Source organism: Alligator mississippiensis, chromosome 12 (genome assembly GCF_030867095.1).
Source record: "Alligator mississippiensis isolate rAllMis1 chromosome 12, rAllMis1, whole genome shotgun sequence".
NCBI lineage: Eukaryota > Metazoa > Chordata > Crocodylia > Alligatoridae > Alligator > Alligator mississippiensis.
Window position 1 is genome coordinate 22102680 of NC_081835.1, and position 27669 is coordinate 22130348.

The following is a 27669-nucleotide window of genomic DNA, read 5'->3' on the forward strand; positions in this document are numbered from 1 at the left end:
TACAAATATTTTATCACTTGTGCATTAGATATTTTATACAGTCATGCAGCGCACTGTCAGTACTGATTCGTCTAAATTTTGTGATGTTAAATAACAGTAATGTAACCAAAGACAAATTCCATTCATATCTTTTATTGATCTCTTGTATTTCAGCACCTGCAAATGACAATCCAGGCACTTCAAGATGAGCTTCGAACCCAGAGAGACCTTAATCATCTTCTTCAACAAGAAAGTGGAAACCGTGGTGCTGAGCATTTTACTATTGAGCTTACAGAGGAAAATTTCCGAAGACTTCAAGCAGAACATGACAGACAGGCTAAAGAGCTCTTTCTTTTGAGAAAAACTCTAGAAGAAATGGAATTGAGAATTGAAACACAAAAGCAGACACTAAATGCCAGAGATGAGTCAATAAAAAAGCTCCTAGAAATGTTGCAAAGCAAAGGTTTGCCATCCAAAGGAATGGAAGATGACAATGAAAGAACTCGAAGGATGGCAGAGGCTGAATCTCAGGTTAATCATTTAGAAGTGATTTTAGACCAGAAAGAGAAGGAAAACATACATCTTCGAGAGGTAAGAAAATCACCATCTAATATTTTTCTGATAAAAAGGTACTGTCAAGATACTACAGTAAGTTGCAAAGCTATTTTCAGCTTTGGAAACTTGAAACTGATATCGATTCCAGTCTGATTTTTCTTGCATTATCCCCACCCTGCACCTATGAAACATCCATTTTCAGATTATTCCAACTCATAAAAATGGATGCATCAATATTTATATATATCTTGAAAACAGGTATAAGAAGAATGAGGTCACTTTTATGTTTATTCCTTTTGACAGTGTCTTTTTAATCATAAAGCCACATTTCCTATGAAAAATGAAGTTTATGACAACTGCTAATATTGCAATCAAAGTATGAGGAAGAAATATAAACTTTCTTACACATAAGAAGCTAGAAATTAGAGTAAAATGATTTGGGCTTGCTTATTATATCTTTGTATTTAAGATGTTCTGTTGCAGGGCACCCCAGTGCCCCTGCTCCTAGAGAGGAGAAACTGCCAGGGAGCGAGTGAGTGAGCCCTGGCCTGACATAATGAACCCAGCTGAGGGTTGCCCGGGTAATAAGCGCAGCTGCAGGTTGCCGGAGCAACTAAGGGGAGCCAGCTGCCTGTAGGGGGCAGGGCCTGGCCCTTATAAAGCTCAGGGCTGAGGCCAGGCTGGCAGTTCTCTGCCAGCAGCTGGAGAGGCAGGAGCTCCCTCAGCCAAGATATGGGAAGAAGCCTGATTTGCAAGTACAGCTCATGATGGCCCTGAGAGGATTGGGCACTATGGTTTAGCCAGGGGGCTTTATGTTTGAGTTACAGCCAGGAGGCTCTAGTTTATGTTCGGCTTCAATGTTACACCGGAGGCTTGGGTGAGGCTGTAGGGGTTGGAGGAGGCCTCATAGGGACCCCATAGGGGTGGGGTGTTCTAGCGCCAGGAGGGCGCATTGACCTCATAAAGGGCCCCACGGGAGTGTGGGGGCCCCAGCGCCTGAGGAGGGCGCAGTGTCCTCATAGGGGACTCACAAGGGAGTGTGAGGCCCCGGCGCCAGTGAGGGCGCGCTAGGCCCTGAGAGTTACAGGGCAGAGTCGTGAAGTCAGTTAGCTTAGAGAGGAGCGGCTGAGCCTCATAGACCCCAGAGAGTGTGGGGTGCCCTAGCGCCAGGAGGGCGCATCATTCTTACAGTGCCAGTGAAGGCACAGTTTATGCGCCAGTGTAGGAGCAACTGGCGGCAAGGAGCGCAACCAGTGGGTTGCGGACGGGGAACACAGACCCCGGGTTGTGTGCGGGGTACATAGGCCCCAGAGAGAGGGGTGATTTTATCAGGGAGCCCAAGGTGGGCACGGTGAGCCCCAAAGAGGGGGAGCACCATATTGAACTATTGGGAAGCCCAGTGTGGGCATGGCGAGCCCTGAAGAGGGGGAGCGCCATATTAGGAAGCCCAGGACGGGCGCAGCAGGCGCCAGCAAGGGCGTCACTTGCGGGGTGTATAGACCCCAGCCCCAGGGAGGGGTGATTACTGAGGAGCCCGGGAGGGGCCATAATGAGGAGCCTGGTAGCAGGCTAGCACCGCGGAAAACCCAGGGAAGGGCAAGGTGCTGCGGTGGCCCCCGAGGGGACGGGGAGTAGCAGCGCGGTGAGCCCATATCAGAAAGGGTGGTAGTGCGGTGGGCCCAAAAGACCGGTGGCCAGAGAGGACGTCCCAGAGGGGACTAGCCTATAGTAGAGAAGGCCCAAGAGTGGGGTAGGTTATAGAAGAAGGGCCCGGGAAGCGGGCGTGCAGACACACCAACGTCTATTACATCAGCGAGGCTTGGGGCGTGGTATTAGGGGTGGTAGGAGCCACGCATAGCCCATAAGGCTGGGGTGCTTGGGGAGCACCCGTCATATCAGGAGACCCCCAGGGGTCCAGGAACACACGGGGATAGAGGTCCCGAGTAGCCATGCCCAGGGAGTCGTAGGCAGCCTCCCAATTATATATACAAACATCAAAGACGTGGCGGGCGAGAATAAGAGGGTGCCTTGGGCCGGCCTTGACACGGAGCGAGGGACCTCAGGGAGATCACGGCCCTCCTGAAGGACCCCGCCGTGACATGTTCCATTTGGAATGTTTCATTGTTCATAGAAACATGCTCAGACACCTGTGCACGTGTGTTCCTTAATGCATTTACAATGGTGGTTTCTAACTTTTTGCATAAATCAACCTCTTTGCTACAGTAGAACATTGGCTGTACCAGCCAGTTTATACCTATTCATGTTCAAATGTTAGTGTTTTACTCTGAAGCAGATGTTGGGCTTATTAAGTATCTACTCTCACAACAGATTGGTTTGTACTTTAGTTTGGATCATAGATAATTGGGCAGGAGATGAGAAGCAGCATAAAGGTTAATGACTGAAGTAAGGACAGTAGCCAGGCTGTCCAACTTCTGTGTGACTGGGAGCCACAGGATCCCCAGCCACATACTGCTTGGGCTTCATGCCATACCATGCAAGTACCCTTTGCCCCTCCGCTGCACCACAGGGGCCCTGACATGTGCAACATCTTTCCCACCCCCTGCAGTGCGTGGGCCTCCAAAGTGCTGCATGATCTCTGCTTCTGCATCTCATGGGCCCCCAATGGCACTACACTGCGTGGATCCCCTCACACACCACTCCCACTCCTCCCACTTAGTAGCCGGTGACTCTCACTGCATCACGTCAGCCCAGGTGCCACACGGGGTCCCCACATCCCAAGGACTCCTGCAACAGCAGCAAAAAGCAGAGGGGAATGGCATTCAGACCAGGAGCCAGGGTCTGCAGTTTAACTCTTCAGGTGTCACATGCAGCTTGTGGGCCATCAGTTGAACAGACCTGGATTAGAGCATGTGAAACTACTTGCAAAATATGATGTATCAATATTGAGACCATTATCAGATGTCAGGAATCACTGTTATGCATGGTTAAGAAATATCAACCTTGCTGCTTTGAAACTGAAAGAGAATGTTAAGTGGTATCTACAGAACATAGGTCAGAAGTTCTTATTGCTTTGTCATAGAGTAATTGCTTTATATTTAGTTTGCAACTTTTGCAGCAACTGGAAGGAACAGGAGAAAGGCATTTTTAAAACTCTCTTTTATGTTTTCCCTTTTTTCCATTTTTCTTTTACAATGCAGCCACTTTCCTTCCAAAGACCACAAATGGGCAATTTGTCCGTGAGAAGTGGTGCCCTGGTCTTCACCAATTCCCCAGATCAAGCAGCACTTAGACAATTCTGACATCAGAAATACGTTTAGTGATTTTTAACAAAACATAGATTTTTACATGAGGCTGAGTTTTTTTTGGTCAGATGACTATACTGACCAGAACTCTATTCTAGTGGTTTTTATGATCCATCTGTATACAAAATCTCACAGGGCATGTTCTTATATGTTTATATTTCAAGCCCTTTTTATTTCTCTTTTTGCAATGCGGCACTTCTTTAGGGAGGGGAGGAGTAAAGTTTTGCCCTCTAGTCTGTTGTTTCACATAAAAAGCCCGTAGTCTTTTTCTGAGGCAAAATTCTCATTTAAATCAATATTATCTGTTAGTAAAGTCTGAAAGTTAATGGAATTTGAAAGGATTTCTAGGAGAAAATTTGACTCCATTTGTCATACAGAACCTTCTGTATGATGCAGTCTAGCTTCTTGGTTTTGATCTGCTTTTCTCTGAAGAGCTTATTCTGATTATTATAAGGTTACATGATTTATTATTAATGTTGGTCCTCTATTTTATATTCTGGAACTTAGAAATCAGTGTCATGTAGGTCTCTGCATCCTGATTTCCAGTTTTGGTCTCATACTGGTTTTGGATAGAAAGCTGTGTGCATTGCTTTAATTGAGCTGACACTTGATATGCAATACATTCTTGTATATTTATTAGAAGAGAGAATTGACTTAGCTCTGATCTGCAGACATAAGTGGGGGAGTTCCTGTTAAACTATAGAATTTAGTAGTAGTGTAGTGAGGTTTTTGCCATTTGGTGCAGTCTTCCAGTGTTATAAAAAGGAATTATGTTTGAATAGTTATAGCAAGTTTACCCAGGGCATGTCTACATGAGATGCTTAACTGTGTAGTAGCATAGTTTACTGCGCAGTGAGCATATGTGTTTACATGTGCACATGCTTACTACACAATAAACCTCACTAATCGCGAGTAAATTTGCTACTTGCAAATGCAAGTAGAAAATTTAGTTTTGATTAGTAACAATACAGTAGCACTTATGTAGATGCCTGACTGGGAGCAAATCTGCTCCTGGTTAGCTGTCCACTGGGGCAGGAGATTGCTCTCTGCCCCAAGGAGCTGCAGGCTGCTAGGGTAGGCTCTGCCACCGGAACCCAGGCAGGGACTATGTTCCCCTGCTCTGGCAGCAGGGAGCTCCAAGCCCCACCCTGCTTTGACATGGAGATTTGGGTGTGGGGCTGGGAGAGAGTTCTCTCCAAGAAGCAGCTCTGCAACTGCGGGTCCAGCACTGGGAGAACCTTATCTCAAAATACTGGCCCTGCAACCATGGGGCTGGCACTGGGAGATAAGGCTTTCCCAGCGCCAGTCCCATGGTATGGAGTTGGCTCTGGTAGCTCCCAGCTGGCCGGGGCTGGGGAGCTTATTCCCCGCTCAGCTCCACGCTCATCAGGGGCAGGTCCCAGCCCCATGCCCTGATCTGGTAAGTGAAGCATGGGGCTTGGAAAGAGATGCAGGAGTGGGGTAACCCACTACCCTGATCTGCTGATGGGATAGCTATCAGTGAGCTAGTTGCTAGCTGCCCCACTGGCACACTGCAGCAGAGGGCTGGGATCTGCCCCTTCTTTGGAGATCTTTCCAAGTCCCCTGCCCTTGATTGCAGAGCCAGGGCCAGGAGCTCCCTGCTGCCAGGGCAGGGGGACATTGACCCCTCCTGGGCAGCAGTCAGTCCTCAGGGGCAGGGTATAATGTCCCAGCCAGCCCTTGGGCTAGCACCAAGGGGAACCTGGAGCTCCCCCTGGTGGTGGCAGGGGCCCATTGCAGTGCCCTAGGAAGTGGGAGCAGTTTGCTGCCATTAGCAGCAAATCTGCTCCGGCTTCTGCATGACGCCTGTTCGGGAGCATTTACTTGCAGGTAGTTTATTCGCGAGTAAACTGATCCTAGATCAAATGCTTGTGTAGGTGTGCCCCCAGTGACTTATGTTTTATCTAGTGTTCTGTTTTTTCCCCCTGTGTAGATGACCTTCAGATTTTTTCTAAGACTTTTGGAGCCAGTCTGAAACTCCAATACATTTTTTTGAATCCAGTGCATGAATAATTTAGGAGGTGTTACATTTTTATTTCTAACATTTTGTATACAAAGTATTTGATGTTTAAAATATAATGATGTCTGTCTTCTACAAGTTGATCTGAAAGGGCATGTTTGTAAAGTATATACCTAGGAAGCTTATTGTGTTTTAGAGGCATGTGTACACAGTGGGTATGTCTACACGTCCATTTATGTGCTGTAGTTACTGTGCATTAAGATTAGTACTTGCTTAACCAAGTACTAAATCAATGCACAGTAACTGGTGCTACTGAGCAGTAGTGCTGACGCACAGCTTTTTAGTGATGCTAACTCTGCAGTAGCCTGATACTACTGTGTAATAACGTATTAGCATGGGTTTTACTTGGCATGCTACTGAGCAACGTTAGATGCACCCAGTATTGATCAAACATTTGACGTCTATTTGCATTTATTTCTCTCTCTTGTTTGACTATTTGTTATTGCAATTAGAAGAGCAGACTGCCTAATAGCAACAGGCTGAGGTCCAGGTGATCTTTGTACCAGTATCAGAAAACAATACAATTAACATTTTCAGCTGCTAGTTTCTACAATAGTCTCCATGTTGGAGAAGAATGGTATATGAAGAAAAAAAAATAAAAATCTTGTGCAAACAACAAATGCTATTTGTGGAAAAAAGTGTGGAACTTAAAACGAATGAGTGAAAATCACATATTGAATTAAGACACTGTAAATTGAAGAGAATTAACTTACTGGAAAGAGAAATTGAGGCACTGGCCATATAACCTCAGCATCAAGGTAAGCTTCTCTCAAACCTTTGCTGGCCACCAGTTCTCTCTTCTTGACATCAAACAGGTCTCCAGGTCTGTCTCTTCAGTAAACCCTTCCTATTCCTTCCTCTTCCTATTGGGAAGTCACGTTTCATTTTCGTTCTTCCGAGTTCTGTATTACTGCCAAATTTCCAAGTGCTCCGTATATTTCCCTGAGTCAGAAGTGCCTCCAGGATATTTCATTTACCACCATGCCTTCTGAAGTCCTTTTTAGGAATTAATTTCATGCATTCTTTGCCATAATCTACAAGTTACATCTATGCATTGCAACGGTGATTTTTTTTCAGTCCAAATCGGGTCATATTAGCTAAACATTTCTTGATTCTGCAACTGATGAAGGAAGTTGGGCTTGCAGTCAGTACTTAAATTTATATACTTTAAGATGAAGGGTACATGTAATATGTCATCAAATAGGGAATAGGAATATTTAATCCTCCTAGGCAAAATGGAGGCCCTTGAAAAGAGTCCTTTCCACAAGCTGGAAATGGCCTTAGTCTTCACTGGAACTGACTGCATACTATTAGTGATTCATACCCTTTGTTGGCTTTCCTTTAACAAGTCTTCCAAAAGTAATGATCCCAGAAGGGGCCTATTAAATTCATTTGTGTAATGAAACATTCATCAAGAAAATCCAACTCCATAAGATTAGATATTTGATTATAGAAAATGAGCATTAGAATGTGGCTGTGCGTTAGTTTTTTTCTTATATTCTCTTTTGGGAACCCGTTTCATCTTGGTAACTTACTATGATAGTAATATAATGTGAACTGTTGATTGGAAATTCATACTATTTTTTTGCAGTCTCATTAGATGTTTAGAATGCAAAATTGTATGAGAATGCAACATTTGAATTCCGATTTCTTCCCTTGAGAGGTTAGGAATGTTGCTGCCTAAATGGACTGGACTCATGGGTTTACTTCATTGGGATGGTACATGGTAGAGGGTATCCCATGGAGAGAACCCTAAAAGTTTAGGCCACCTCAACCCAGGAGAATCTATAGGAAGAGGGAACTAGCTAGCCAGCCAATCCTGGTAAGAATACTTTAAAAGAAGGGATTGCGGATAGAAGGGTTGAAGTCAATAAAGAAGGGATTGTATGACCAGAAGCTAAATGAGAGAGGTATTAAGGCATGTAAGAGCAATTCTTCAAACCTATTGGGCCCACCTTTTTGGCAGGCATGCCAGAAATAAAATCTTGAGCCCTCCCTGAGTGCCATTCTGATACCTGTCCCCTGCCAGGTCTATCACTGTGCTCGCTGCCCTGCTTCCTTGTTCCCTGCCTGATCTGTTACTCTGTTTTTTGCTTCCTGCTGTGCTGCCCACTCCCACCCGAATCTGCTGCATGTCATACACAGAAGCTGCCTTTGCCACACATAACATATGTGTTATAGGTTTGCCACCCCTGAGCTATACTACTGTATTTTTGTTTTTAATTTATTGTGTGAGAACTTTTTATGGAAAAACATGTACAGAGACACTTGCCAAATTGGTACCAAGTTTACTTGCATACTACGTGCACCCCCCTCACCAAGTCCAAACCAGCCTTCCCAAATTGGGATGTGTATCTTAAGTGGGGAAGCTGATTTTTCTTCACCAGAATAGAAGCAGGATGGAAACATGCAGATATTGGGCACTTCTACACATGCATTAATGCACCATAATTATCGCACATTAAGTTTATTACCTGTAATAAATAGCACAATAGCACCAGTGCATGTCTTCTAGCTGATGCTAAAGCTCAGTAGATGAATTCTACTGTGCATTAGCACAGCTTTTGCTGTGACATGCTAATGTGCAGTAGAATTAGTCTACTGTGTATTGTGTAGATGCACACAGTATGATCTAATGGCTGCCAAAATAATTGCTGCTTCTCTGTGGCCCAGCAAGCAGAAGGAGCAGAGTCCAGTGTTAATCCTCTCACAGGCACTAAGGAATTTAAAGAACGTAAAGGTGCTGGCTAAGCTGGCCCAGGGCAAGTGAGCTGTCTAATGCAGTCTGTAGTATCTTCAAGCTTGTAGTGTGGAAACAACACTTTATTCTTTTCAGGAATTTATAGAAAGAACTATTTACACTAAACAAGTTACAGTTCTGCTACTGCCCTTGCAAGGGTCTGGGCCTAACTTTGTTGTTGTCTTGGCACACCAGGAAGTTTTTGCTGATTTACCCAGATTGCTTCCTGGGATGCCATACTTCTTGGATACTCTCTCTGTTTCCTGGAGGTCTTACTCAGTCACACACACTTTTTTCCCTACGTTCTGCCTTCCAAAGACAAGGTGCACTGTTTGATTCCAGGACATGTGACGTAAGAAAATCCAGTGAATTTTGACTAAGCCAAAATCTTTGCAATTATGTGCCAGATGCAAGGTGTGATGTTAATCTCAATACAGAGTCTCTGTAAACCTTTTTGTCTTGTGTTCTAGCTCTATTACAGTAACAGGTTGATTGTTTGACTCTTCTCCTTGATGGCCTCTAGAAGATGTCTTGAAGTACTTTCTTCACATTCTTCCTAGAGCAGGAAATGTAGCTAATTTTTAAAGAAATTTAGTATAATTGTATATGTATATTTAGTGGTTGATTTATAATGTTGTAGAATTCATTTTTTCACATGTAGTTATAGTTATTCTCATTGCATTTTTCTTCTGATTTAGAAGACTGTATACAGCCTTTTTTGTAGATGGACTATTAGATCTTCAATAATAGGGAAGCTTCATAGCTTGAGAGAGAATAAGAGGACCTTTTTAGTATTGTTTTATTACGTTTGGAGAGTTTATTTTCTCTGAGTGGTTAGTCAATATTCTGGGTATTGTGAGTTTTTAGATATGTGAAAAACCTGATGGTGGAGGAAGGTACTTTATTGCAGTCATGTTTATTTTCAAAAAAATGTATGCACAATCCTGTTCCCTTGAATAAAGTAAGGATGAAACAGAAATAAGCATTGCTCAATATTTAAAGTCTCTAGGCGTGTGTAGACAAAACGGGGCCCTAAACTGAAGTGGTGGGTCTTAAAAAACAGTTCTTCAATTTAGGGCTGATTAAACCCCCATGTTGTGCACACACCCCGCTGACATACTTGCCTCTCCAGAGGGGAAACGGGGGTGAGCTGCCGGCTGTCAGAGTGGTCCCTGGGCTGCAGGGGGGCAGAAGGGGGGCTGGTGCTTTCCTCTGCGGCAGCGGTGGGCCCTCCCTCTCCCCCCAGCAGCACCTGCCCACAGGCACTCCTTTGAGTAGTTTTAGTTTGCTGCCCCACAGCCATGGAGGGAAGCACCAGGCCCCTGCACAGCTCAGGCAGGCAGGCTCCAGGAGGGGGGAAAAAAAAGATCAGGCTTGCCACTTTTCTTTGGTGGAGCCTGCTTTCCTGAGCTGCTGCCAGGTTGCCTGCAGGGCTTCCTGCAGAGCCGTGGAGCTGCATGGAGCCCAGTGCTTCACTCTGCGGCTGTAGGGGCAGGGAACTAAAACTACTCGAAGGAGTTTTTGTTTGCTGCCCCCAAGTCATTTAAGGCGCATTACACTGCCAAATTTCCTACAGCGCCTGGAATTAATGCACAATACACTGCCGAGACATGCAAACACCAACACCATTAAAGTGGTGCAAAAGCATTTATCCTGCTTTAAAGTGTCATGCACACATACCTCTTGTTTTGTCTACACGACCCTTCTTCCTCTAGCCAAGACTTTGCTTAAAATGTTCTCTCACTTTTCTCTTAAACTGATGCTTCATATATTTCCCTTGCTATCCTTGAGTATCTGTTGCCTTCTTTTGATGTAGACATATAACATGACATGCCCCAAATTTTACTCAGCTTCTCCCAGCCCCAATCCCTCCCTCAACCCCAACAGATTTACCAGCTGGAGGCAGCTGTGTCACATGCCTGTCTATGGCCAAATCTCTGAAGTGGCTGTATCTTTTCCAAAGCTTTTCTGAATTGATCTGGATGCTTCAAAGCGATTTGGAGTTTTTAACTGGTCTCCCGATTTGATTTGGAGATTCAGTCCTCGAATTGGGCCGGATCTCCAAAACGAATCGGTTACCGAAACTTCACACAGCCATACAGATCTACACCCTAATCTCTGCATGTGTAGACACCTGCTCAAAAACCCTTACTCCAGTTCTTCTAAGGTACCTGCTTACAGTAGGCACTCTATCAATGTGTGTTTAGTACGTAGTGGAAGGGCTGGTCTGCACTGAACAAAGGGCTACCCTGGGATGAAACTAAGGGAGAGGGTAGATGAGTGGTATACTAGTGTCAGTTACAGTTGTCACCTTCTGAGGAATAAATTCACTCCAGAATGGAGTAGTCTTGTTGTAAAATAGTGAATCATGCATCTGCTCCAGTTTCACATTCATTTAATGAATTAAAGTCAGTTTACTACTCTATACAATTGTCATGTAGCCACACCTGTAATCGGATTCTGAGAACTTCCTTCCTTTACCTGCTCTCTCTCTTAAACCCCCTCTCCCTACCTCTGTAAGAACTAGCTTCACCTGCTGCTTTGAATTAAGTCCCCAATGAAACTCTTCACCTGACCTTGCAACTGATTGATGTTATGCCTGCCAGCTTCAATGATTTCATTCTACCTGCAGCATAACAGTATTGTTTCAGCATATTCGTATTTTATTGAGAAGAATTTCTAAGTCAGAAACCTATTTCAGGTTCTTTTAAAATATTAGTTTCTGCTTACTAAACAAGTGAATGGAAAAAATCTCTGTTTTAAAATATTTTTTTGAATGTCTAAGGAACATAGAAAGCATTTTGTTTCTGGAGTGATAATTTGTCTTTAAACATTCTTTATCTCAGTTTAACCATCTGGAAATCTGGGTATTTTACTATAGCTCCTCAGGTAGGCTGTGAATTTTACGTAATTAATGTTTCAAGTAGGATTGTTATGAATGCAAATTATTAAAATTTCAGCCAATCTTTGATACCAAAATTTGAATCTTAAACTCTTGCTTCTTCTCAGAGTCCCTGCTTGCAGGGCTTTTTAATTGAAAAAAGGAAGATGACATAAAGTTATCATAAAAAAAAATGAAAAAAGCATAGCAAAGATTTGGAAAGAAGTGTTCACCGAGGTGGAAGTTACTTTAGTCAGTGTAGAATTCTTGTGCTGCCATCACAGAAAGATCTCAAGACAGAGTCTGAGGAGCAGTGGTAGGTCATTGAACCTGGTACAGCTAAAAGAGATCCAAGACACAGAGATGAAGTAGTGACTAGAATAACAACCAAAACAGAGAGTATGCTCCTGCTCCTGTAGTAGGCAGAAGATGTTTCTCTGGAAGGAGACTTTAAAATTTTGGACCAGCTTCCATTTTATTGGCCTCACAGATAGGAGTGCACGAGACATGTAAACAATATAGTGTACAGGTGCAGGAATAACATTTGCAAATACATTCTTCCTTCATTTTCCTATTCTGAGGTACTTGGGAATGATCTTGCGTGAGACTGAACATTTAATACCTCATAAAAATCAACTCATTGCCATCTCTTGATTGTGCTTGCAGTTTTAGCACTAGTCAGTACTGTATCATAGACACAGCCTTGCAGTGATGTCTTACAAATGTTTACTTCACTGATTCAGTGATTCATGCACTTAAGTGGGATGAAAAAAGCCTCAGTGTTGGAATATATGAAAACTGCAACCTTTTAGATCAACAGTAACAGGAACCAAAGCTAAGTGAGGAAGTCATGTTTGGCCACCTTAACAAGACTTATATTCAGGAGTGGAGGATTTAGAGAGAGGCAAGGAGAAGTAGACTGCAGAAGGTAGAGAAAGAGCTAAGCCCAACTAGGCTATCTTGTTACAGGGATGGAAAAAGGCATGGCAGTGTAGTTAAGATTCATCAATATACAGAATGCATAAACCATGCAAAATTATTTTTAAGCATATGTTTGTCTTTAAAGAGTGATTTCATCATATTCCATCCTTAAGGAACTGAAATATAAACAAAACTTTTCTGGAAAAGGGAAAAAAGCTTGAGAGATTCCCAGGGTGGTAGTAAACTGTAATAGAAGCTATTTGAGTTGCTGCTTCACAAAGCCTAGTGGCATGATTTGAACAAATAAAATACCTTCTGGTAAATAGCCAGAAGGATTGTAATGTATTTCTACTTTAGTATTTGGAAGTAGGTTTTTCGAAAGGAAACTGTTGAGCTATTTCCTTTGATTTTTAGAAACCTATGTTCTTACTGCACTCATTGTTCATTCCTTGACTGGTTAAAAAGCAGAAAACTGAACCTTGTGTCTAACAAAATTTCTTCTCTGCTCACTTTCATTTTCTTAGGAATTCTTTTTTTTTGGTACCTGGTGGATTTTATTGAAACGTATAAGGAGAAAGAAAACATTGAAACATTTACTTTTAGAGGAAAATTTCATGTAGTATGAAGAACTATACAATCTTTACAAATATATTCACTTACAGAAAAAGGCACTATCTTGGCAGTCTCCCTTTAATTTTAAGTATATTTAAAGTTTAAAATCTGTTTGAAGCCATATGAATTCTTATTATGATTTGTTTCACATTCAGAATTAAATATTATGAAGATTACTAACATACTTTCCTATCATAAAATGTAGGATGCTTGCTGTATATTTCTTAAACTAGTTATCACATATCTTTTTAAAGTTTTTAAATAAACATTTTTCTCCATAACTTTGAGAGAACTTTAGGTAATATGGTGATTTTTATCATGTGGAAATCTAGCACAGATGTTTAGTATTACTTTTTTTAAAACATGGTGACCACACATTATTTACCCTAAGTACCATTAAGTATTTTTTTATTATTGCTATTAAAAACTTGCCTAAGGCAAAGTCCCACTGAATCTCTAGTAAAGTCAAATGTTAAAATTCCAGCAAGTATTTTTATATATACACATACAGGTATTATACACACCCTCTTATATATAATATATAATTTCACTAAAACTGAATTTGAGATTATTTAGTTTTATACATGCATGCGCGCGCACACGCACGCATGCGCACACGTGCACACACACGCACGCGCACACATTTTAACCTATATCTTCTATGTACTCTTAAAATGTTATGTATATTTTATAGCTACATTTTCTCTGTACTTTGTTAAAAGAAACTTTTTGATTTATAATTTAAAGTACACTTTAAACCTTTTTAAAAAGTAACTCTGCTTCTATCTTTAGGTTTGGTCAAATAATGAAGGTTGCTGACAGAATTTCAACTGCCAGCATGAATTAGTTATTGAATGTTTTTAAAGTTATTAATGGAGCAAAGTTCCTTCTTCCACTGTAAATAGAACAGATGCCTTGCAGACTTTCTGTGTTTACTGTAAATGCCTTGCACTGGAGCCAGTAGTAATTTACTAAGGAAATGCTTTATTGACACCAAACGTTTCTTCCCCCAAAGTTAGTTATATAGATTAACAACCACTCTAGACTGAACCTCTTTATTAGGCTCATTAGTGCCTCTCTCCTTTTTATTTCTCTTGGCCAGGCTCAAAATATTAATCTAATCAGTTACCAGAAGAGTGCTTTCTATTTTAAAAACATTGAGCCAAGAATTTTAAATTACCCTCCCAAATCCTTTTTCTTTTTTTTGTATATGTTTTTTAATATCTTGGCTATAAATAATCTTCATACAAAAGATCTTCATTAAGGCAATTATTTTTTATCAAAATGTTAATAGTAATACATTTAAAAGTGACCTCTAGGCGTGGAGGAGGACTTTGCAATCTTGGCAGTCACTCCAGATATGAAAATGTAGACAGAACCTGATTATGCCCTAGAGAATGGCAATTACTTCTAGTGTAGCCAATTCAGTCATATTTTTGTTATGTCCCTGTGGTATTCTTGCCAGGGTGCTCAGTTGCAACAATTTTTTACAACTGCATGTAAAGAATTACAGTTTTGTTCACTTAAGGATCAGATTCTTTTAAAACAAAACCATTTTAAGTGAGAATTTTGCCACCAGTTCAGAAAAGATGTCTGTCCTGCCAGCATTTCTGGAAAGTGCATCCATCAGAAAGTAATCCAGGAGTTATCATGAAATGCTGTAAAATGGTAATATCATCTCTAGGTAAGCAAGCAATATCATAGCAAGGCTACATATTGTGCATGTTTCTCAAGGGCGTTTGTAGATGACACTTCATAGCAGGCTTAAAGCGAGTTAAATGCCTTTTGCACAGCTTTAATGGCATTGCAGTTTGCACATTAAGTGGCATATTGTGTGTTAATTCCAGCCATTGTAGCACATTCAGCAGTGTAATGCGCCTTAAATGACTTTGGGACGCAGCAAATGACTTTGGGGTACTGCAAAGTAAAACACCTCAGAGGAGTTTTAATTTCCTACCCTACAGCTGTGGAAGGAAGCACTGGGCTCTGTGGCTGTGCAGACAGCCTGGCAGCAGCCTGGGAAGGCAGACTCCACAGAAGGGGAGAAAAAAGAAAAGCAGAGAACCTGAGCTCGCCTCCCTGCTCCCATCCCCTCCTGGAGCCTGCTTGCCTGCCTGAGCTGCGTGGGGACCCAGTGCTTCCCTCCGCAGTTGCAATGCCCACTGGGACTGCCTGAGTCAGATGCCTGCAGGCAGATGCCACCTGGTGGTATGCCACTGCTGCCATAGAGGAGAAGCACCAGTCCCCCCCCCCCCCCCCCCCCCCCCCCCCCCCAGCTCAGGGGCCACTGTACCCGCCAGCAGCTTGCTCTCCCTTCCTTGCCGCTGGAGAGGCCGGTAAGGATTGGGTGGACACGGGGGGACACGACACAAGGGTTTACTTCACCCTAAATTGAAGCGGTGTTTTTAAAATACCACCACTTCAGTTTAGAGAGAATTAAACCCCCGTGTCTTGTACAAATGCCCCAATATGTCAGGCTGGATGTTAGCATCTAATGAGGCTAACCAGTAACAAATGAGAGATCACTCTTGTGTTGTGATCACTTCTGATATTCCATTTTGTTTCTATTATAGTTTCTTTTCTTGTTTCAATCTCTGCTGTACTGTTTTTTTAGTGGTCTATTCTTTGTTCACCCTTTGTCTCTCTAACTAATCTCATTATGCCTTTTCATTTTCCTGTTTCTGTCCAACCCTTTGTTCAAAGCAGGACTATCCCAAACTAGACATCCCTGCCAAGGCTTTGTCTAGCCGTATCTTAAAAGCCTCCAAGGGTAGAGATTCCACAGCCTCTCTGGGTAACCTGTTCCAGTGCTTTACTACCCTCTTTGTGAGAGTGTTTTTCCTAATATCTAACCTAAACTTCCCTTGCTGCAACCTAAGATCATTACTTCTTTTTCTCTCATCTGCCACCACTGGGCACAGTCTAGCTCCATCCTCTTTGTAACCACCCTTCAGATAATTATAGGCTGCTTTTAAATTCCACACAGTCTTTGCTGCTCCAGACTAAATGAGCCCAGTTCCCTCAGCTTCTTCTCATAAGTGATATGCCCGAGCCCCATAACCATTTTCATTGCCCTCTGCTAGACTACACCCATTTTTCTATGTCTTTTCTGTAGCAGGGGGCCCAAAACTGGACACACTACTCCAGATGTTGCCTTACCAGTGCTGTATAGAGGGGAATAATCACTTTCCTTGATCTGCTGGCAATGCTCCTACTGATGTGGCTCTGTTAACTCATATTCAACTTATTGTCCACTGTAACCCCCAGGTCCTTTTCTGCAGAGCTGCTGCTTAGTCACTCCTCAGACTGTAGCAGTACGTGGGATTTCTTCATCCTAAATGCAGGACTCTGCACTTGTCCTTTTAAATCTCATGAGATTTCTTTTGGTACAATCATCCAATTCGTCTTGGTCTCTATGAATTCTAACCCTATTCTCCAGTGTATCTACTGCCCCCCCCAGCTTGGTATCATCTGCAAACTTGCTGAAGGTGCACTCTATTTCCATCTTCCAGGTCCAATATATTGAAGAAAACTGGCCCCAGGACCAACCCCTGGGCCACTCCACTTGATACTAGCTGCTAACTAGACACTGAGCCATTGATTACTACCCTCTGAGCCCAATGATCCAGCCAGTTTTCTGTCTACCTTTTAGTCCATTCATCCAACCCATACTTCCTTAGCTTGCTAGGAAGAATGTTGAGGGAAACCATATCAAAAGCTTTATTGAAGTCAAGGTAAAAGCAACACCATCAGGAGTCTTGTGCTCCTAGTAAGATCACCCATGGCAGTAAGGTCAAAGGTATGGCATCAGACCAAGAGCAGTCCAACACAGCACAAAGACCATGGTGGTGGAGCATGTGGATGCAGAAGGCATACTTTTCAACAGCTGTGAAGGCAGATGAAGGCTGCAGTGGAAGAGTAACCCTGTTTGTCTTGGATGACCTTGCCACTGGACACAAGTTTCTACTCTGAAAAGATCCATGTGGTTGTTGATGTGCAGCGGCCTGCTTACATAAAACAAGTCACATGTAGGCTTCTACTTTCTAGTATCTACTACAATAACCAATACCAATACCTATAACTTCTACAAAGTCCTGTGGCAATGGATGAGTGATGACAGGGACAGATGAAGTGATCCCTCATCTTGGATCCACACACAGGTGGGGGTCACATGATGGTCATTTCACCCTTGATATTGGACAGGAGCATGATTCATCAGCTGTAATCGCAACTGAGCAGTCCTTTTAAGGATCCCCACTGCTTACTCAGCATGGGGAGGGGGCTAGAAAAGGTGCCCCAGACTGTCCCACTTTACCTTACCTGATCCTAACTGTGGTCAAAACACAAAAATGTCTTTAGCATCCTGCCTACTAGATGATCTAAAAAGTGACAGACCTGAATGCAGAACAGCTATTGTTGCCCGAGACCTCTCCTTCTTGGTGACTTCAGTGCAAGAGTTGGATGGGATTTTAACATGTGGAGGAGCACCACTGGGAAGGAAAAAGTGGACAAGGCCAATTCCAATGGTACCCTTTTGCTCAGTAAATCTGCAGAGCATGATGTTATCATTAACATTATCTTCAGACAACATGACAGGTATAAAACAACATGGCACACACCCACTCAAAACAATAGCACCTCCTTGATTACGGTATCATAAAAGCACGTGATCTAAAAGTTGTCCATATCACACGTCAAAGAAAGGAGTTGATGACTTCTGGCCTGATCATCATAAGAAAGGCTTATAAAGGAAGGAAGATAGGAATCACCACAAAGAAGGAGTATTCTGCAGTGGTCCGTACCTGTAGGGAGCGAACCAGGAAAGCCAAGGCTGCAACCGAACTCCACCTGGCAACATGTATCAAGGACAATAAAAAGTCCTTTTTCAGATATGTGGGGAGTTGGAAGCAAGGGCAACATTGGACCCCTGCTAAACTAAATGGGACAACTGACTACCGACACCCAGGAAAACGCCAACCTGCTTAATGGGTACTTTGCATCAGTTTTTCAATCAACCCAAAGGGACTGCCCTGCCTAGCATGATGTGGGACAGCCAGGGTGAGGGTGAATTTATACCCAGTATCAACACAGACCTTGTAAAGGAACACCTTGACACCTTCAAGTCAGCGGGTCCTGACAGATTGCACCTCAGAGTACTTAAGGAGCTGGCAGGAGTCATAGCCCAGCCACTGGCAAAGTTATTCAAAAACTCCTGGTGCTCAGGTGAAGTACCTGAAGATTGGAAGAAGGCAAATGTGATAACCATCTTTAAGAAAGGGAGGAAAGTAGATCTAGGGAACTACAGACCAATCAACTTGACATCAATCCGTGGAAAGATTCTGGAAAAAATTATCAAAGAGACCATTCTTGGCAAGCTGGCTGATGGCAACATCCTGAGGGACAGCCAGCACGGGTTTGTTGCAGATAGGTCTTGCCTGATCAATCTCATCTCCTTCTATGACGAGGTGACATCACCTGGACAAGGGAGAAGCGATTGACATCATATATCTGGACTTTAAAAAAAACCCTTTGTTCTGGTTTCCCACTAGCTCCTATTGGAATAATTGGCCAACTGTGGCCTCGGCTCCATCACAGTCTGATGGCTGGGGAATTGGCTCTGAGCCTGGACTCAGGAAGTGGTGGTTGACAGAAGTGAATCATCATGGCTCTCCGTAACCAGTACTGTCCCCCAGGGCTCTGTCGTTGGATCTGTTCTCTTTAACATCTTTATCAACTATGTGGATACTGGTGTCAGAAGTGGACTGGCCATGTTTGCTGATGACACCAAAATTTGGGGTAGAGCATCCACACCTGAGGCTAGGCTGGTGATCCAGGGAGGGGACAGATACAAAGCTGATGACATTATATACCAGCAAATGTATGGTACTCCACCTTGGGGGAAAAAACACCCCACAACATGCTTATAGGCTCAGCAGTGCTATGCTCGCTAGCACCATGGCCAGAAGAGACTTGGAGGTCCTGATTGACCACAAGATTAACATGAGCCACCAATGTGATGTCGCAGCTGGTAAAGCAAACCAAACTCTCTGGTTTGTATCCATAGATGGTTCTTAAGTAAATCTCAGGATGTCATCCTCCCACTGTACTCAACTTTGGTGAGGCCGCAGCTGGAGTACTGCATCCAATTCTGGGCTCCACAATTCAAGAAGGATGTCGAGAAGCTTGAGAGAGTCCAGAGGAGAGCCACGCACATGATCAGAGGGCAAGAGAATAGGCCTTATGAAGAGAGGCTGAGAGTCATGGGACTCTTCAGCCTGGAAAAGCGCAGGCTCAGGGGTGACCTGGTGGCAGCCTGTGAGTACATCAGGGGTATGCAACAGGATCTGGTGGAATGGCTGTTCACCAGAGCCCCAAGGGATGACAAGGTCCAATGGTTACAAACTCCTCCAAGACCGTTTTAGGCTAGACATAAGAAAAAACTTCTTTACTGTCTGAGCCCCTAAGGCCTGGAATAGACTCCCTCCAGGGGTGGTGCAAGCATCTACTCTGGACTCCTTTAAGAAGCATTTGGATGCTTATCTTTCTGGGATCCTTTCACCGTAGCTGACTTCCTGCCCCTGGGGCAGGGGGCTGGACTTGACAATCTCCCGAGGTCCCTTCCAGCCCTAATGTCTATGAAATCACTGAGTGAGATCAATCATGGCCATCAGGGCTGTGTTGAAACATCAAAAGCAACCCAAATCAGTCTGAAGACAGTACAACATCAAATGCTGCACTAATCCCTAGACACCACAAAGCTCTCCTAACACATCTCAGTAAGAAACTTGCCAATCTTAGAATTGAAAATGATAACACTTGTGTTGAAGAAGATTGGCAAGCTCTAAGAGAGACCATCCATGAGGTTTGCACGGATTCAGTTGGCTTCATCACCTGACACCATCTGGACTAGTTTGATGAAGGCAACACTGAGATCAAAGCCCTTCTTGATTGGAGGAGAAAAGCTTTGTGTGACTGGCAAAACCATCCTATGTGCAGTCAGAAGCAGGGAACTTTTTGATGGCTTAAAGCTGAAGCCCAGAGGAAGATTCAAGAAATGAAAAACAAATGGTGGGAAGAGAAGGTGAAAGAATTCCAACACTTCATTGACAATCATGACACGCAGAGCTTCTTCAGTGCAGACAAGGCTGTGTACAGACCAAACCCTTGCGGATTCACCCCACTTAGAACTGAAGACAACACTACACTCAAAGACGATGAGTCCATCAAAAACCGTTAGAAGGAGCACTACCAAAAGTGTAGCAGGACACTAAGGTGCCTGCTACTATGAGAGCCAGGAAGGCTCATCAGGTGCCGATCGCTAAGGCAACAAAAGGGAGCTAATGGGTTACACCTGCCTAGCCGGCTGAAAGAAGGGGCAGGGCCTGGCCTACATAAACCACAGGCAGGAGGCCAGGCAGGGGGTTTCCTACCAGCAGCCCAGGCAGAAGGAGCTCCCTGCCAGAAAGAAAAGACAAACTGCCCTGCCAGGAAGAAAAAAGAAGCAGAGCCGGGATGCCAGAGCAGAGTTGGTCACCACGGGGTGACAGAGAACCCTGGTAGGCCTGAGCGCAGTTTAACTGGAGGCTTGTTTGCTTTGTAGCCCAGGGGCTTGTATTTATGTTGCAGTTTGTTTACACCGGTGGTTTGGGTGAGACTATAAGGGGATGGAGGAGGCCTCATAGGGGACTCATGGTAGAGTGAGGACCCCAGCCCCAGGGAGGGCACGGAGTTCGGGGGTACAGACCCCAGCTCCAGAGAAGAGCCCGGTGAGAGGGGGCAGCCTTGCGGAGGAGAGCCCGGTGAGAGGGGGCAGCCTTGCGGAGGGACGAGCCCGGTGACAGGGGGCAGCATTATGGAGATGCCCCAGTGTGGGTGTGGAGAGCCCCAGTGAAAGGGGCAGCAGTACAGAGAAGGCCCTAGTGAGAAGGGTGGCGTACAGAGAAGGCCCATAAGGCTTAGAGATACAGAACACCCGGAGCAGGAGAACTGTGGCTGAGTGGAAGAGAGGTAGCCTCCCTATAAAAACACAGATATCATCGAAGTCATGGTGGGCGAGGATAGGAGGGTGCAAGTTCAAAGCTTGGCACAGTAGAGGAGGTGACAGGGGCTAGCACGACGACCCTGCCGTCCCTCCTGTTACAAAAAGCTCCTGAATCAAGAATCGATGATGACTGATAAAACCATTGAATCAATCCTGCAGCATCCAGTAAAGGAAACATTTGCCATTCCACCAACCTCTGAAGAAGTCCACCAGGTGATAAAACAGATGAAGAACTACAAAACTTCTGGCCCTGATGGTATACCAACTGAGGTCTTCAAAGTTTGTGGGGAAACTATGACCAAGCTCTACACAGTTTCTTAAAAACTGGAACACTGAGGAAGTTCCTATTGACCTAAGGAATGCCAATATTATCGCTATTTTTAAAAGGAAGATAAGTCTGACTTTGGAAACTATCAAGGTAGCACCCTCCTCTCCATCGCTGGGAAGATCATTGTTTGAATTCTGCTGAACTGATTGCTCTTTCTTGTTGAGGAAATCCTTCCCTGAGTCTCAATGTGGCTTCAAACCATGAAGAGCTCAACGGGCATGATTTTTGCTGTCCAACAGATCCAGGAAAAATGCTGAGAACAACATCAGGAACTGTACGTGGCCTGTATCAATAGGACTAAAGCCTTTGCCTCTGTTAAACATGAGGCTATATGGAAGACCTTTATTGAAGTTTGGCTTCCCAGGAAAATTTATCACCATTCTAAGACTCCCTGATCTACCATCATGACCAAATGACTGCCTCCATCCTATGCAGTGGCTCCACTGTGTAGCTCTTTGTCAGTCAGGCTGGTGTCAAACAGGGCTGTGTGATTGCAACACTTCTGTTTTCCATCTTTCTTGTGGTTATGCAGATGCTTATCCATGACTGTCTGCTAAATGGCATCAGCACTGAGTGCAGGATGGATGGGAACCTCTTCAATCTTTCCCATGTCCATGCCAAAACCAAAGTAACATTGGCCTCAATTGCGGAACTTCAGTACACTGATAAGTATGCTGTCATTGCACATATAGAGGACGATCTACAAATATTCCTTAACTGCTTTTCTCAAGCATACCAGTGCTTGGGACTGACGCTTAACATCAGAAAAACAAAGGTGCTTTACCAGCCTGCTCCTGGCCAATTGACTCCCCCAGCAGAGATCCTCACTGATGGACAGGAGCTGGAGAATGTTGAACATTTGCGTACTTTGGCAGCCGTCTCTTAAAGAAAGCCAACATTGATGAGGAGATACAGTATAGGATCTGATGTGCCAACTCTGCCTTCAGAAGACTGTGTCACTGTGTGTTCAATGATTATGACATCAGAACTCAAACACAGCTCCTATTATATTGGGCTGTTGTAACCCCAAAACTCTTTATGGCTGTGAAGCTTGGGTGACCTACAGGGACCACCTGAAAAACCTGGAACTCATTCACCAGCACCACTTCTGGAAGGTCCTTGGTACAAAGTGGGAGGATTGTTGTGCAAATGCCAGTGTCCTCACTGATGCTAACACCACCAGTATGGAAGTGTTGATTATTCACATTCAGCTGTGGTGGGCAGGGCATTGTGTGTGCATGCCTGATATATGTTTATGAAAATAACTGCTGTACTCCCAACTTAGCCAAGAAGAAAGCACACTGAGGGGCCCGAGGAAACACTTCAAGGAAACCATCAAGGCTAACATTAAGAAGTGTGGCATTGTCACCATAAATTGGGAAAAACTAGCCCAGGACAGGGCTACACGACGACGCATTGTGAGAGAAGGTACATCTTGCTTTGAGGAGAAGTGTCTTGCTCTGGAGGCAGAAAAACAACAGAAATGGAAGGAAATGAAACAAGACTGAGAAATCTGTGGTCTGACCCTCCCTTTAACCACCACCTGTGGCATCTGCCAGAGAGTCTATGGCTTTAGGATCAGCCTTCTTAGTCATCAGTGAACTCATCTACAACCCTTTACTTGACCCATGGGAGTGATCATCCTTGACTGTGAGGGATTGCTGCCACCACCAATCACATCCACTGCTCTCCCCACATCCACAGGGCCAGTCATCTTATCAAAAAAGCAATCAGGCTGGTCAGATATGATTTGCAGTTAGAGTCTGTATGGATTCACTTCCTAATCACCTTCTTTTCCCCCAAGTGCTTAGAAATGGATTCCTTGAGGTTCTGGTCCATGATTATTCCAGAGACTGCGGCAAGGTTGACCAGTCTGTAATTCCCTGGATCCTCCTTCTTCCTTTTTTTAAGGATGGGCACTATATTTACCCTTTTCCAATTATCTGAACCTCTTCCAATCACCACAAGTTTTCAAAGATAATGGCTAGCTGCTCTGCAGTCACATCAGCCAACTCCCTCAGCATCCTTTGGTGCATCCTGTCTGGCCTCACGAACTTGTACATGTCCAGCTTTTCTAAATAGTCCCTAACCTGTTCTTTCATGGCTGCTGGTTGCTCACCTCCTCCCCAAACTGTGCTGCCAGGTGCAGTAGTTTGGGAGTTGACCTTGCCTGTGAAGACAAAGGAGGAAAAGGCACTGAGTACATCAGCCTTTTCTGCATCATGTCTCACTAGGTTGCCTCCCCCATTTAGTAAGGGACCCACACTTTCTCTGATCTTCCTCTTGTTGCTGTTCTTGTTTCTCCCTTTTCTTCTAGGAAGGGAAATGTGTACATTGCAGTTTTTTATTTTATTCTGCAGTAGTGCCATACATTCTTAGCTTTAGGTATATTCTTTGTAGTTTCATTGTTTTCAAAGAGTGAGATCTTGGCTGCAGAATTTGGAGGCTGTATGATATTTTTAGAAACCAAAAAACAAACTCCAAAATCCCATTAACTTTAAGCACAAGAACTTAATGTTTAATATGAAGAAAGTAGTAAGCTTTCTAGAATATCAAATCAATCCTACTTAACAGTTAAAAAACACAAGATTAAAATTTCTTCCTGATATACAAGCATAACTCTCAATACCATTAATTAGCGATAAAGATACCATGTTCTTCCTAATCTCCTGTTTCACTTTAAGAGAAGGTGCATGGTTTTAGGAGCAACTGATAGAAGCAGCACAACTCTTAAAAGTTCTACTAGGGCAAATCTGTCAGAAGGAATATAAAAGGTAAGAGCTCTGTATTGGCCATAGAATTACAAGACACACTATCTCTCCATCTTCTTCTCCCACATTAAAATTCCCTCTAGCAAATAGCCATTTAAAAATATCCAGGTTTTAATCTTGTGAAGGAGCTGTGCTCAGGCCTGTGGCAGATGTTCAGTTAAAGGTGTGAGGGGCTTTGATGTGAAGTCCCCACAATTGTGCTTCCTACCATGCCATACATGCAGGCTCCCTCCTCTGGGAGCCCCATCAGTTGATTGGGCTTTCAGCTGCTGGGGGGCACCATTCCCCCGGCAGCTGGAAGCCTACAGCTGGGAGCCCCACCAATAGATCTGGGCTCCCAACTGCAAGAGTGCGTGGTGAACCCCCTTATAACTAGGAGCCTGAATCAGCTGATGGCTCCCAGGTTCAGGGGCTCAGTGGAGCCCTTTTTGAAGGCTGGGTGATCTGATCTGCTGCTACTCCCAGGGAAGGTGGCATATTGAAGCCAAGGGCTTCAGCTGGGAGGAGAAGCTGATCACAGCTCCAAGTCTGGGGACACATTGGAGCCCTTGACTTTGATGGGCCCCTGGAGCTGGGAGCAGCAATCAGCCTGGCGACATAGGCATAATGGCTTGATAGGAACCAGTCAAAGTTATTACACATATTTTGTATAATGATGTTGTGGTTTATTCCTTTTTTATCACATCATTAGTCACATTAACATGGGCTGGGTAATTACTGAAGACAAGATTAACTAGTTAGTCACATTTTTAAGTGTAAAATAGGTCAGGGGTCTTAGAAAACTAAATTCTACTTCTTCTTAGGCAGGGCTAAGACAATAACATTTTTCCAGACCTACTCCAGGTAAAAATTATATTCTGGTTTAAGTAGGATGTGATCCATGACAAATGCTTTATGTTTGTACCTGCTTGCCATAGTCTTTCCTTTCTGCGGAAATGTTCAGAATTTTAAACCTATTGCCATTCTGTATTGGGATGAAACAAAGATGCAAGGGAGAGAGAGAGAGATTTCAGAACAGCTAACAGGCTAGTGGTTTGAGCATATTCTGACATTTGGAAGACGCATGATTCAGGCCCCAGCAGTGTAAAAAGCTGCCCTGTCCTGGTCCCATCTGTACAAAAACCTGCCCTGGCAAGCAGCTCAGAGCTACTTGTTCTCCAGAGCTTCTGGAGCTCGGCCCCTTGGTACCTGGGGATACCACCCCTTGTGCCAGCTGGACTGCTGCAGCAGCATCCTGAATCCATTTTTAAAAATACCCCTAAATACATGTTTTTCCACAATTAACACAAAAGACCACTCTATACACACACACACACACACACACACACACACACACACACACACACACACACACACACACACACACACACACACACACACACACACACCTCTCCCTCTCCCCTAGAGAGAGAGAGAACAATCAAGTAATGCTTTATTGGTATATTTACAATATTAAAGCAATGTGGAAGCCTACCAGTGTCTCTATCATCATGATAAAATAAATTCTAAATACCTTTATGTGTTGATGTGTACTTCTGGATTTCTTTTCACATGATGGGTGTGTGGTGGGGGGATCTAATGGGGGGATGAGGTGTTTGCAGGAAGGGGTGTGGGGGAAGGTGAGTGGGTGTGGAGGGATGTGGGTTGGTGTATGGGTAGGTGTGGGTCAATTGCTGGGGAGATTGTGGGGGGGGGGGTCCCCTGGCCCCCACAGGTTGCAGCCCTCCCAAGTAGCACATGGAATGTCTCCCCCACCACCGGGCCCCAGCTGCCCCCCTGCCCAGGGTCCCAGCTCCCCCTGGAGGGCCCCATCCCCCCCACCCAGGGCCCATAACTTAACTTTAGCAGCAGCAGAGGGAGTGAGGTGCTCTTGAGCCATGGCACCAAGACCTGGTGCGGCACGTGGGGACCGCACACCAGGCCTAGCTGGGTCCTGCCGGCCCTGGAGACTGTCTGCCACCCAGCTGGGCTGGGCCCTTGTTGGCAGGCCCTGGCACAGCACATGGGGACTGCAGGCTGGGCCTAGCCAGGTCCTGGGGCCTCTCTGCTGCTACACTGGGCTGGGCCAGGCCCTTGGTGGCAGGGCCTGCTGCCCTCAGGGCCCCTCTGCTGCCTGGTTGGGCTAGGCCCTTGGTGGCAGGACCCAGCGCGGCATGCGGGGAGTGTGTGCTGGGCCCTGCTGGCTCTGGGGTCCCTCTGCTGCCCAGCTGGGCCAGGTCCTTGGTGGCAGGACCTGGCATGGCATACAAGGACCGCGTGCCAGGCCCAGCCGGGTCCTGCTGCACTTGGGGCCCCTGTGCTGCCTGACTGGGCCGGGCCCAGGGCAGCAGGTCCCGGCATGGCATGTAGGGACCATGTGCCAGGCCCAGCCGGGCCCTGCTGCTCTCAGGGCCCCTGTGGCACCTGGCCAGGCAGGGACTACGTACCACACCTGCTGGCCCTGGGACTGCTTGTGCTGCCCTGGGCCCAGCCCGACTGGGCGGCAGAGGGGCCCCAAGGGTAGCAGGACCCAGCTGGGCAGGGATCGGGGGGGTTCTTGGGGGAGGGGCTGGGCAGGGATCGGGGGGCTGGCAGGGGGAGGGCCTGGGCAGGCCAGGGATCGGGGGGGCTGGGGGAGTGTGTGGGGCCAGAGGGGGTGGACACATACAAAATCCTGCACTTGGAACAGAATATTTATGTGCATAAATACAGACTGGGGAATGAGTGGCTAGTTTGTAGTATTGCTTAGAAGGACCAGGGAGTTACATTAGACCATAAGATGAGTATGAGCCGACAGTGTGCTCTAGATGCAAGAAACACCCCCCCCAAAAAACAACCCAACAGTGTACTGGGTTGTATTAATAGGAATGTCACTTGTAAATGAAGGGAAGTCATTTTTTTTTATTTGGCACTGTTGAGACCTTGCCTGGAGTACTGTGGCTAGGTTGGGCCCCACACTTCTTCACAATTAATGTGGACAGATTGGAAAGAGTCCAGCAGAGTAACAAAAACGATTAGAGGCCTGGAAAGCACAGCTTATGAGGAAGAGCTTGAAGAACTAGGGTTCTTTACCCTGGAGAAGAAGACAGAGGGAGGATTTGATAACATTCTTCAAATACCTGAAAGATGATGATACAGAAATTGGAGATAGACTATTCTCTCTGGCCATAGAGGACAGAACTAGGAGCAATGACCTCAAACTGCAGCAGAGGTAATTCAAGTTTGAGTATTGGGAAGAACTTTCTGATTTATGAGAGTGGTCAAACCTTGGAAGACTTCTATCCCTGCAAATTTTCAAGAACAGGTTAGACAAATACCTGGTGGGCTGGTTTAGTCAGGAATGATTCTGCCTTGTGCAGGTGCTGGACTAGATGACTTTATGGTGTCCCTTCCAGCCCTACTTTCCTATGATCCTGCAAGTAGTTTAAATCCAGCATGCAAATAGTTTAGCAATAGTTAGAAGTGGAAAGATGACAGTTGGGCCCCAGGATGCAGTTAGGGATTAATGCGGAAAATATTGTGATAATATCATGAAGTGTGAGCTGCCCTCCTAGGAAT

At 44.8% G+C, this 27669-nt stretch overlaps 1 protein-coding gene across 5 annotated transcripts in view; it reads left to right on the forward strand.

Annotated features, from left to right (window-relative positions):
* Nucleotides 1-27669, forward strand: part of ERC2 (ELKS/RAB6-interacting/CAST family member 2) — a 1022300-nt gene that overhangs the window by 163822 nt on the left and 830809 nt on the right. For all 5 annotated transcript variants that reach the window (XR_009455862.1, XM_059715377.1, XM_059715380.1 and 2 more), the window contains exon 3: nt 154-570. Coding sequence is in view for 4 of the 5 variants with exons in the window: in XM_059715377.1 (XP_059571360.1) it covers nt 154-570 (417 nt within the window). In the remaining variant the exon portion in view is untranslated. The remainder of the gene's footprint in view (nt 1-153; nt 571-27669) is intronic.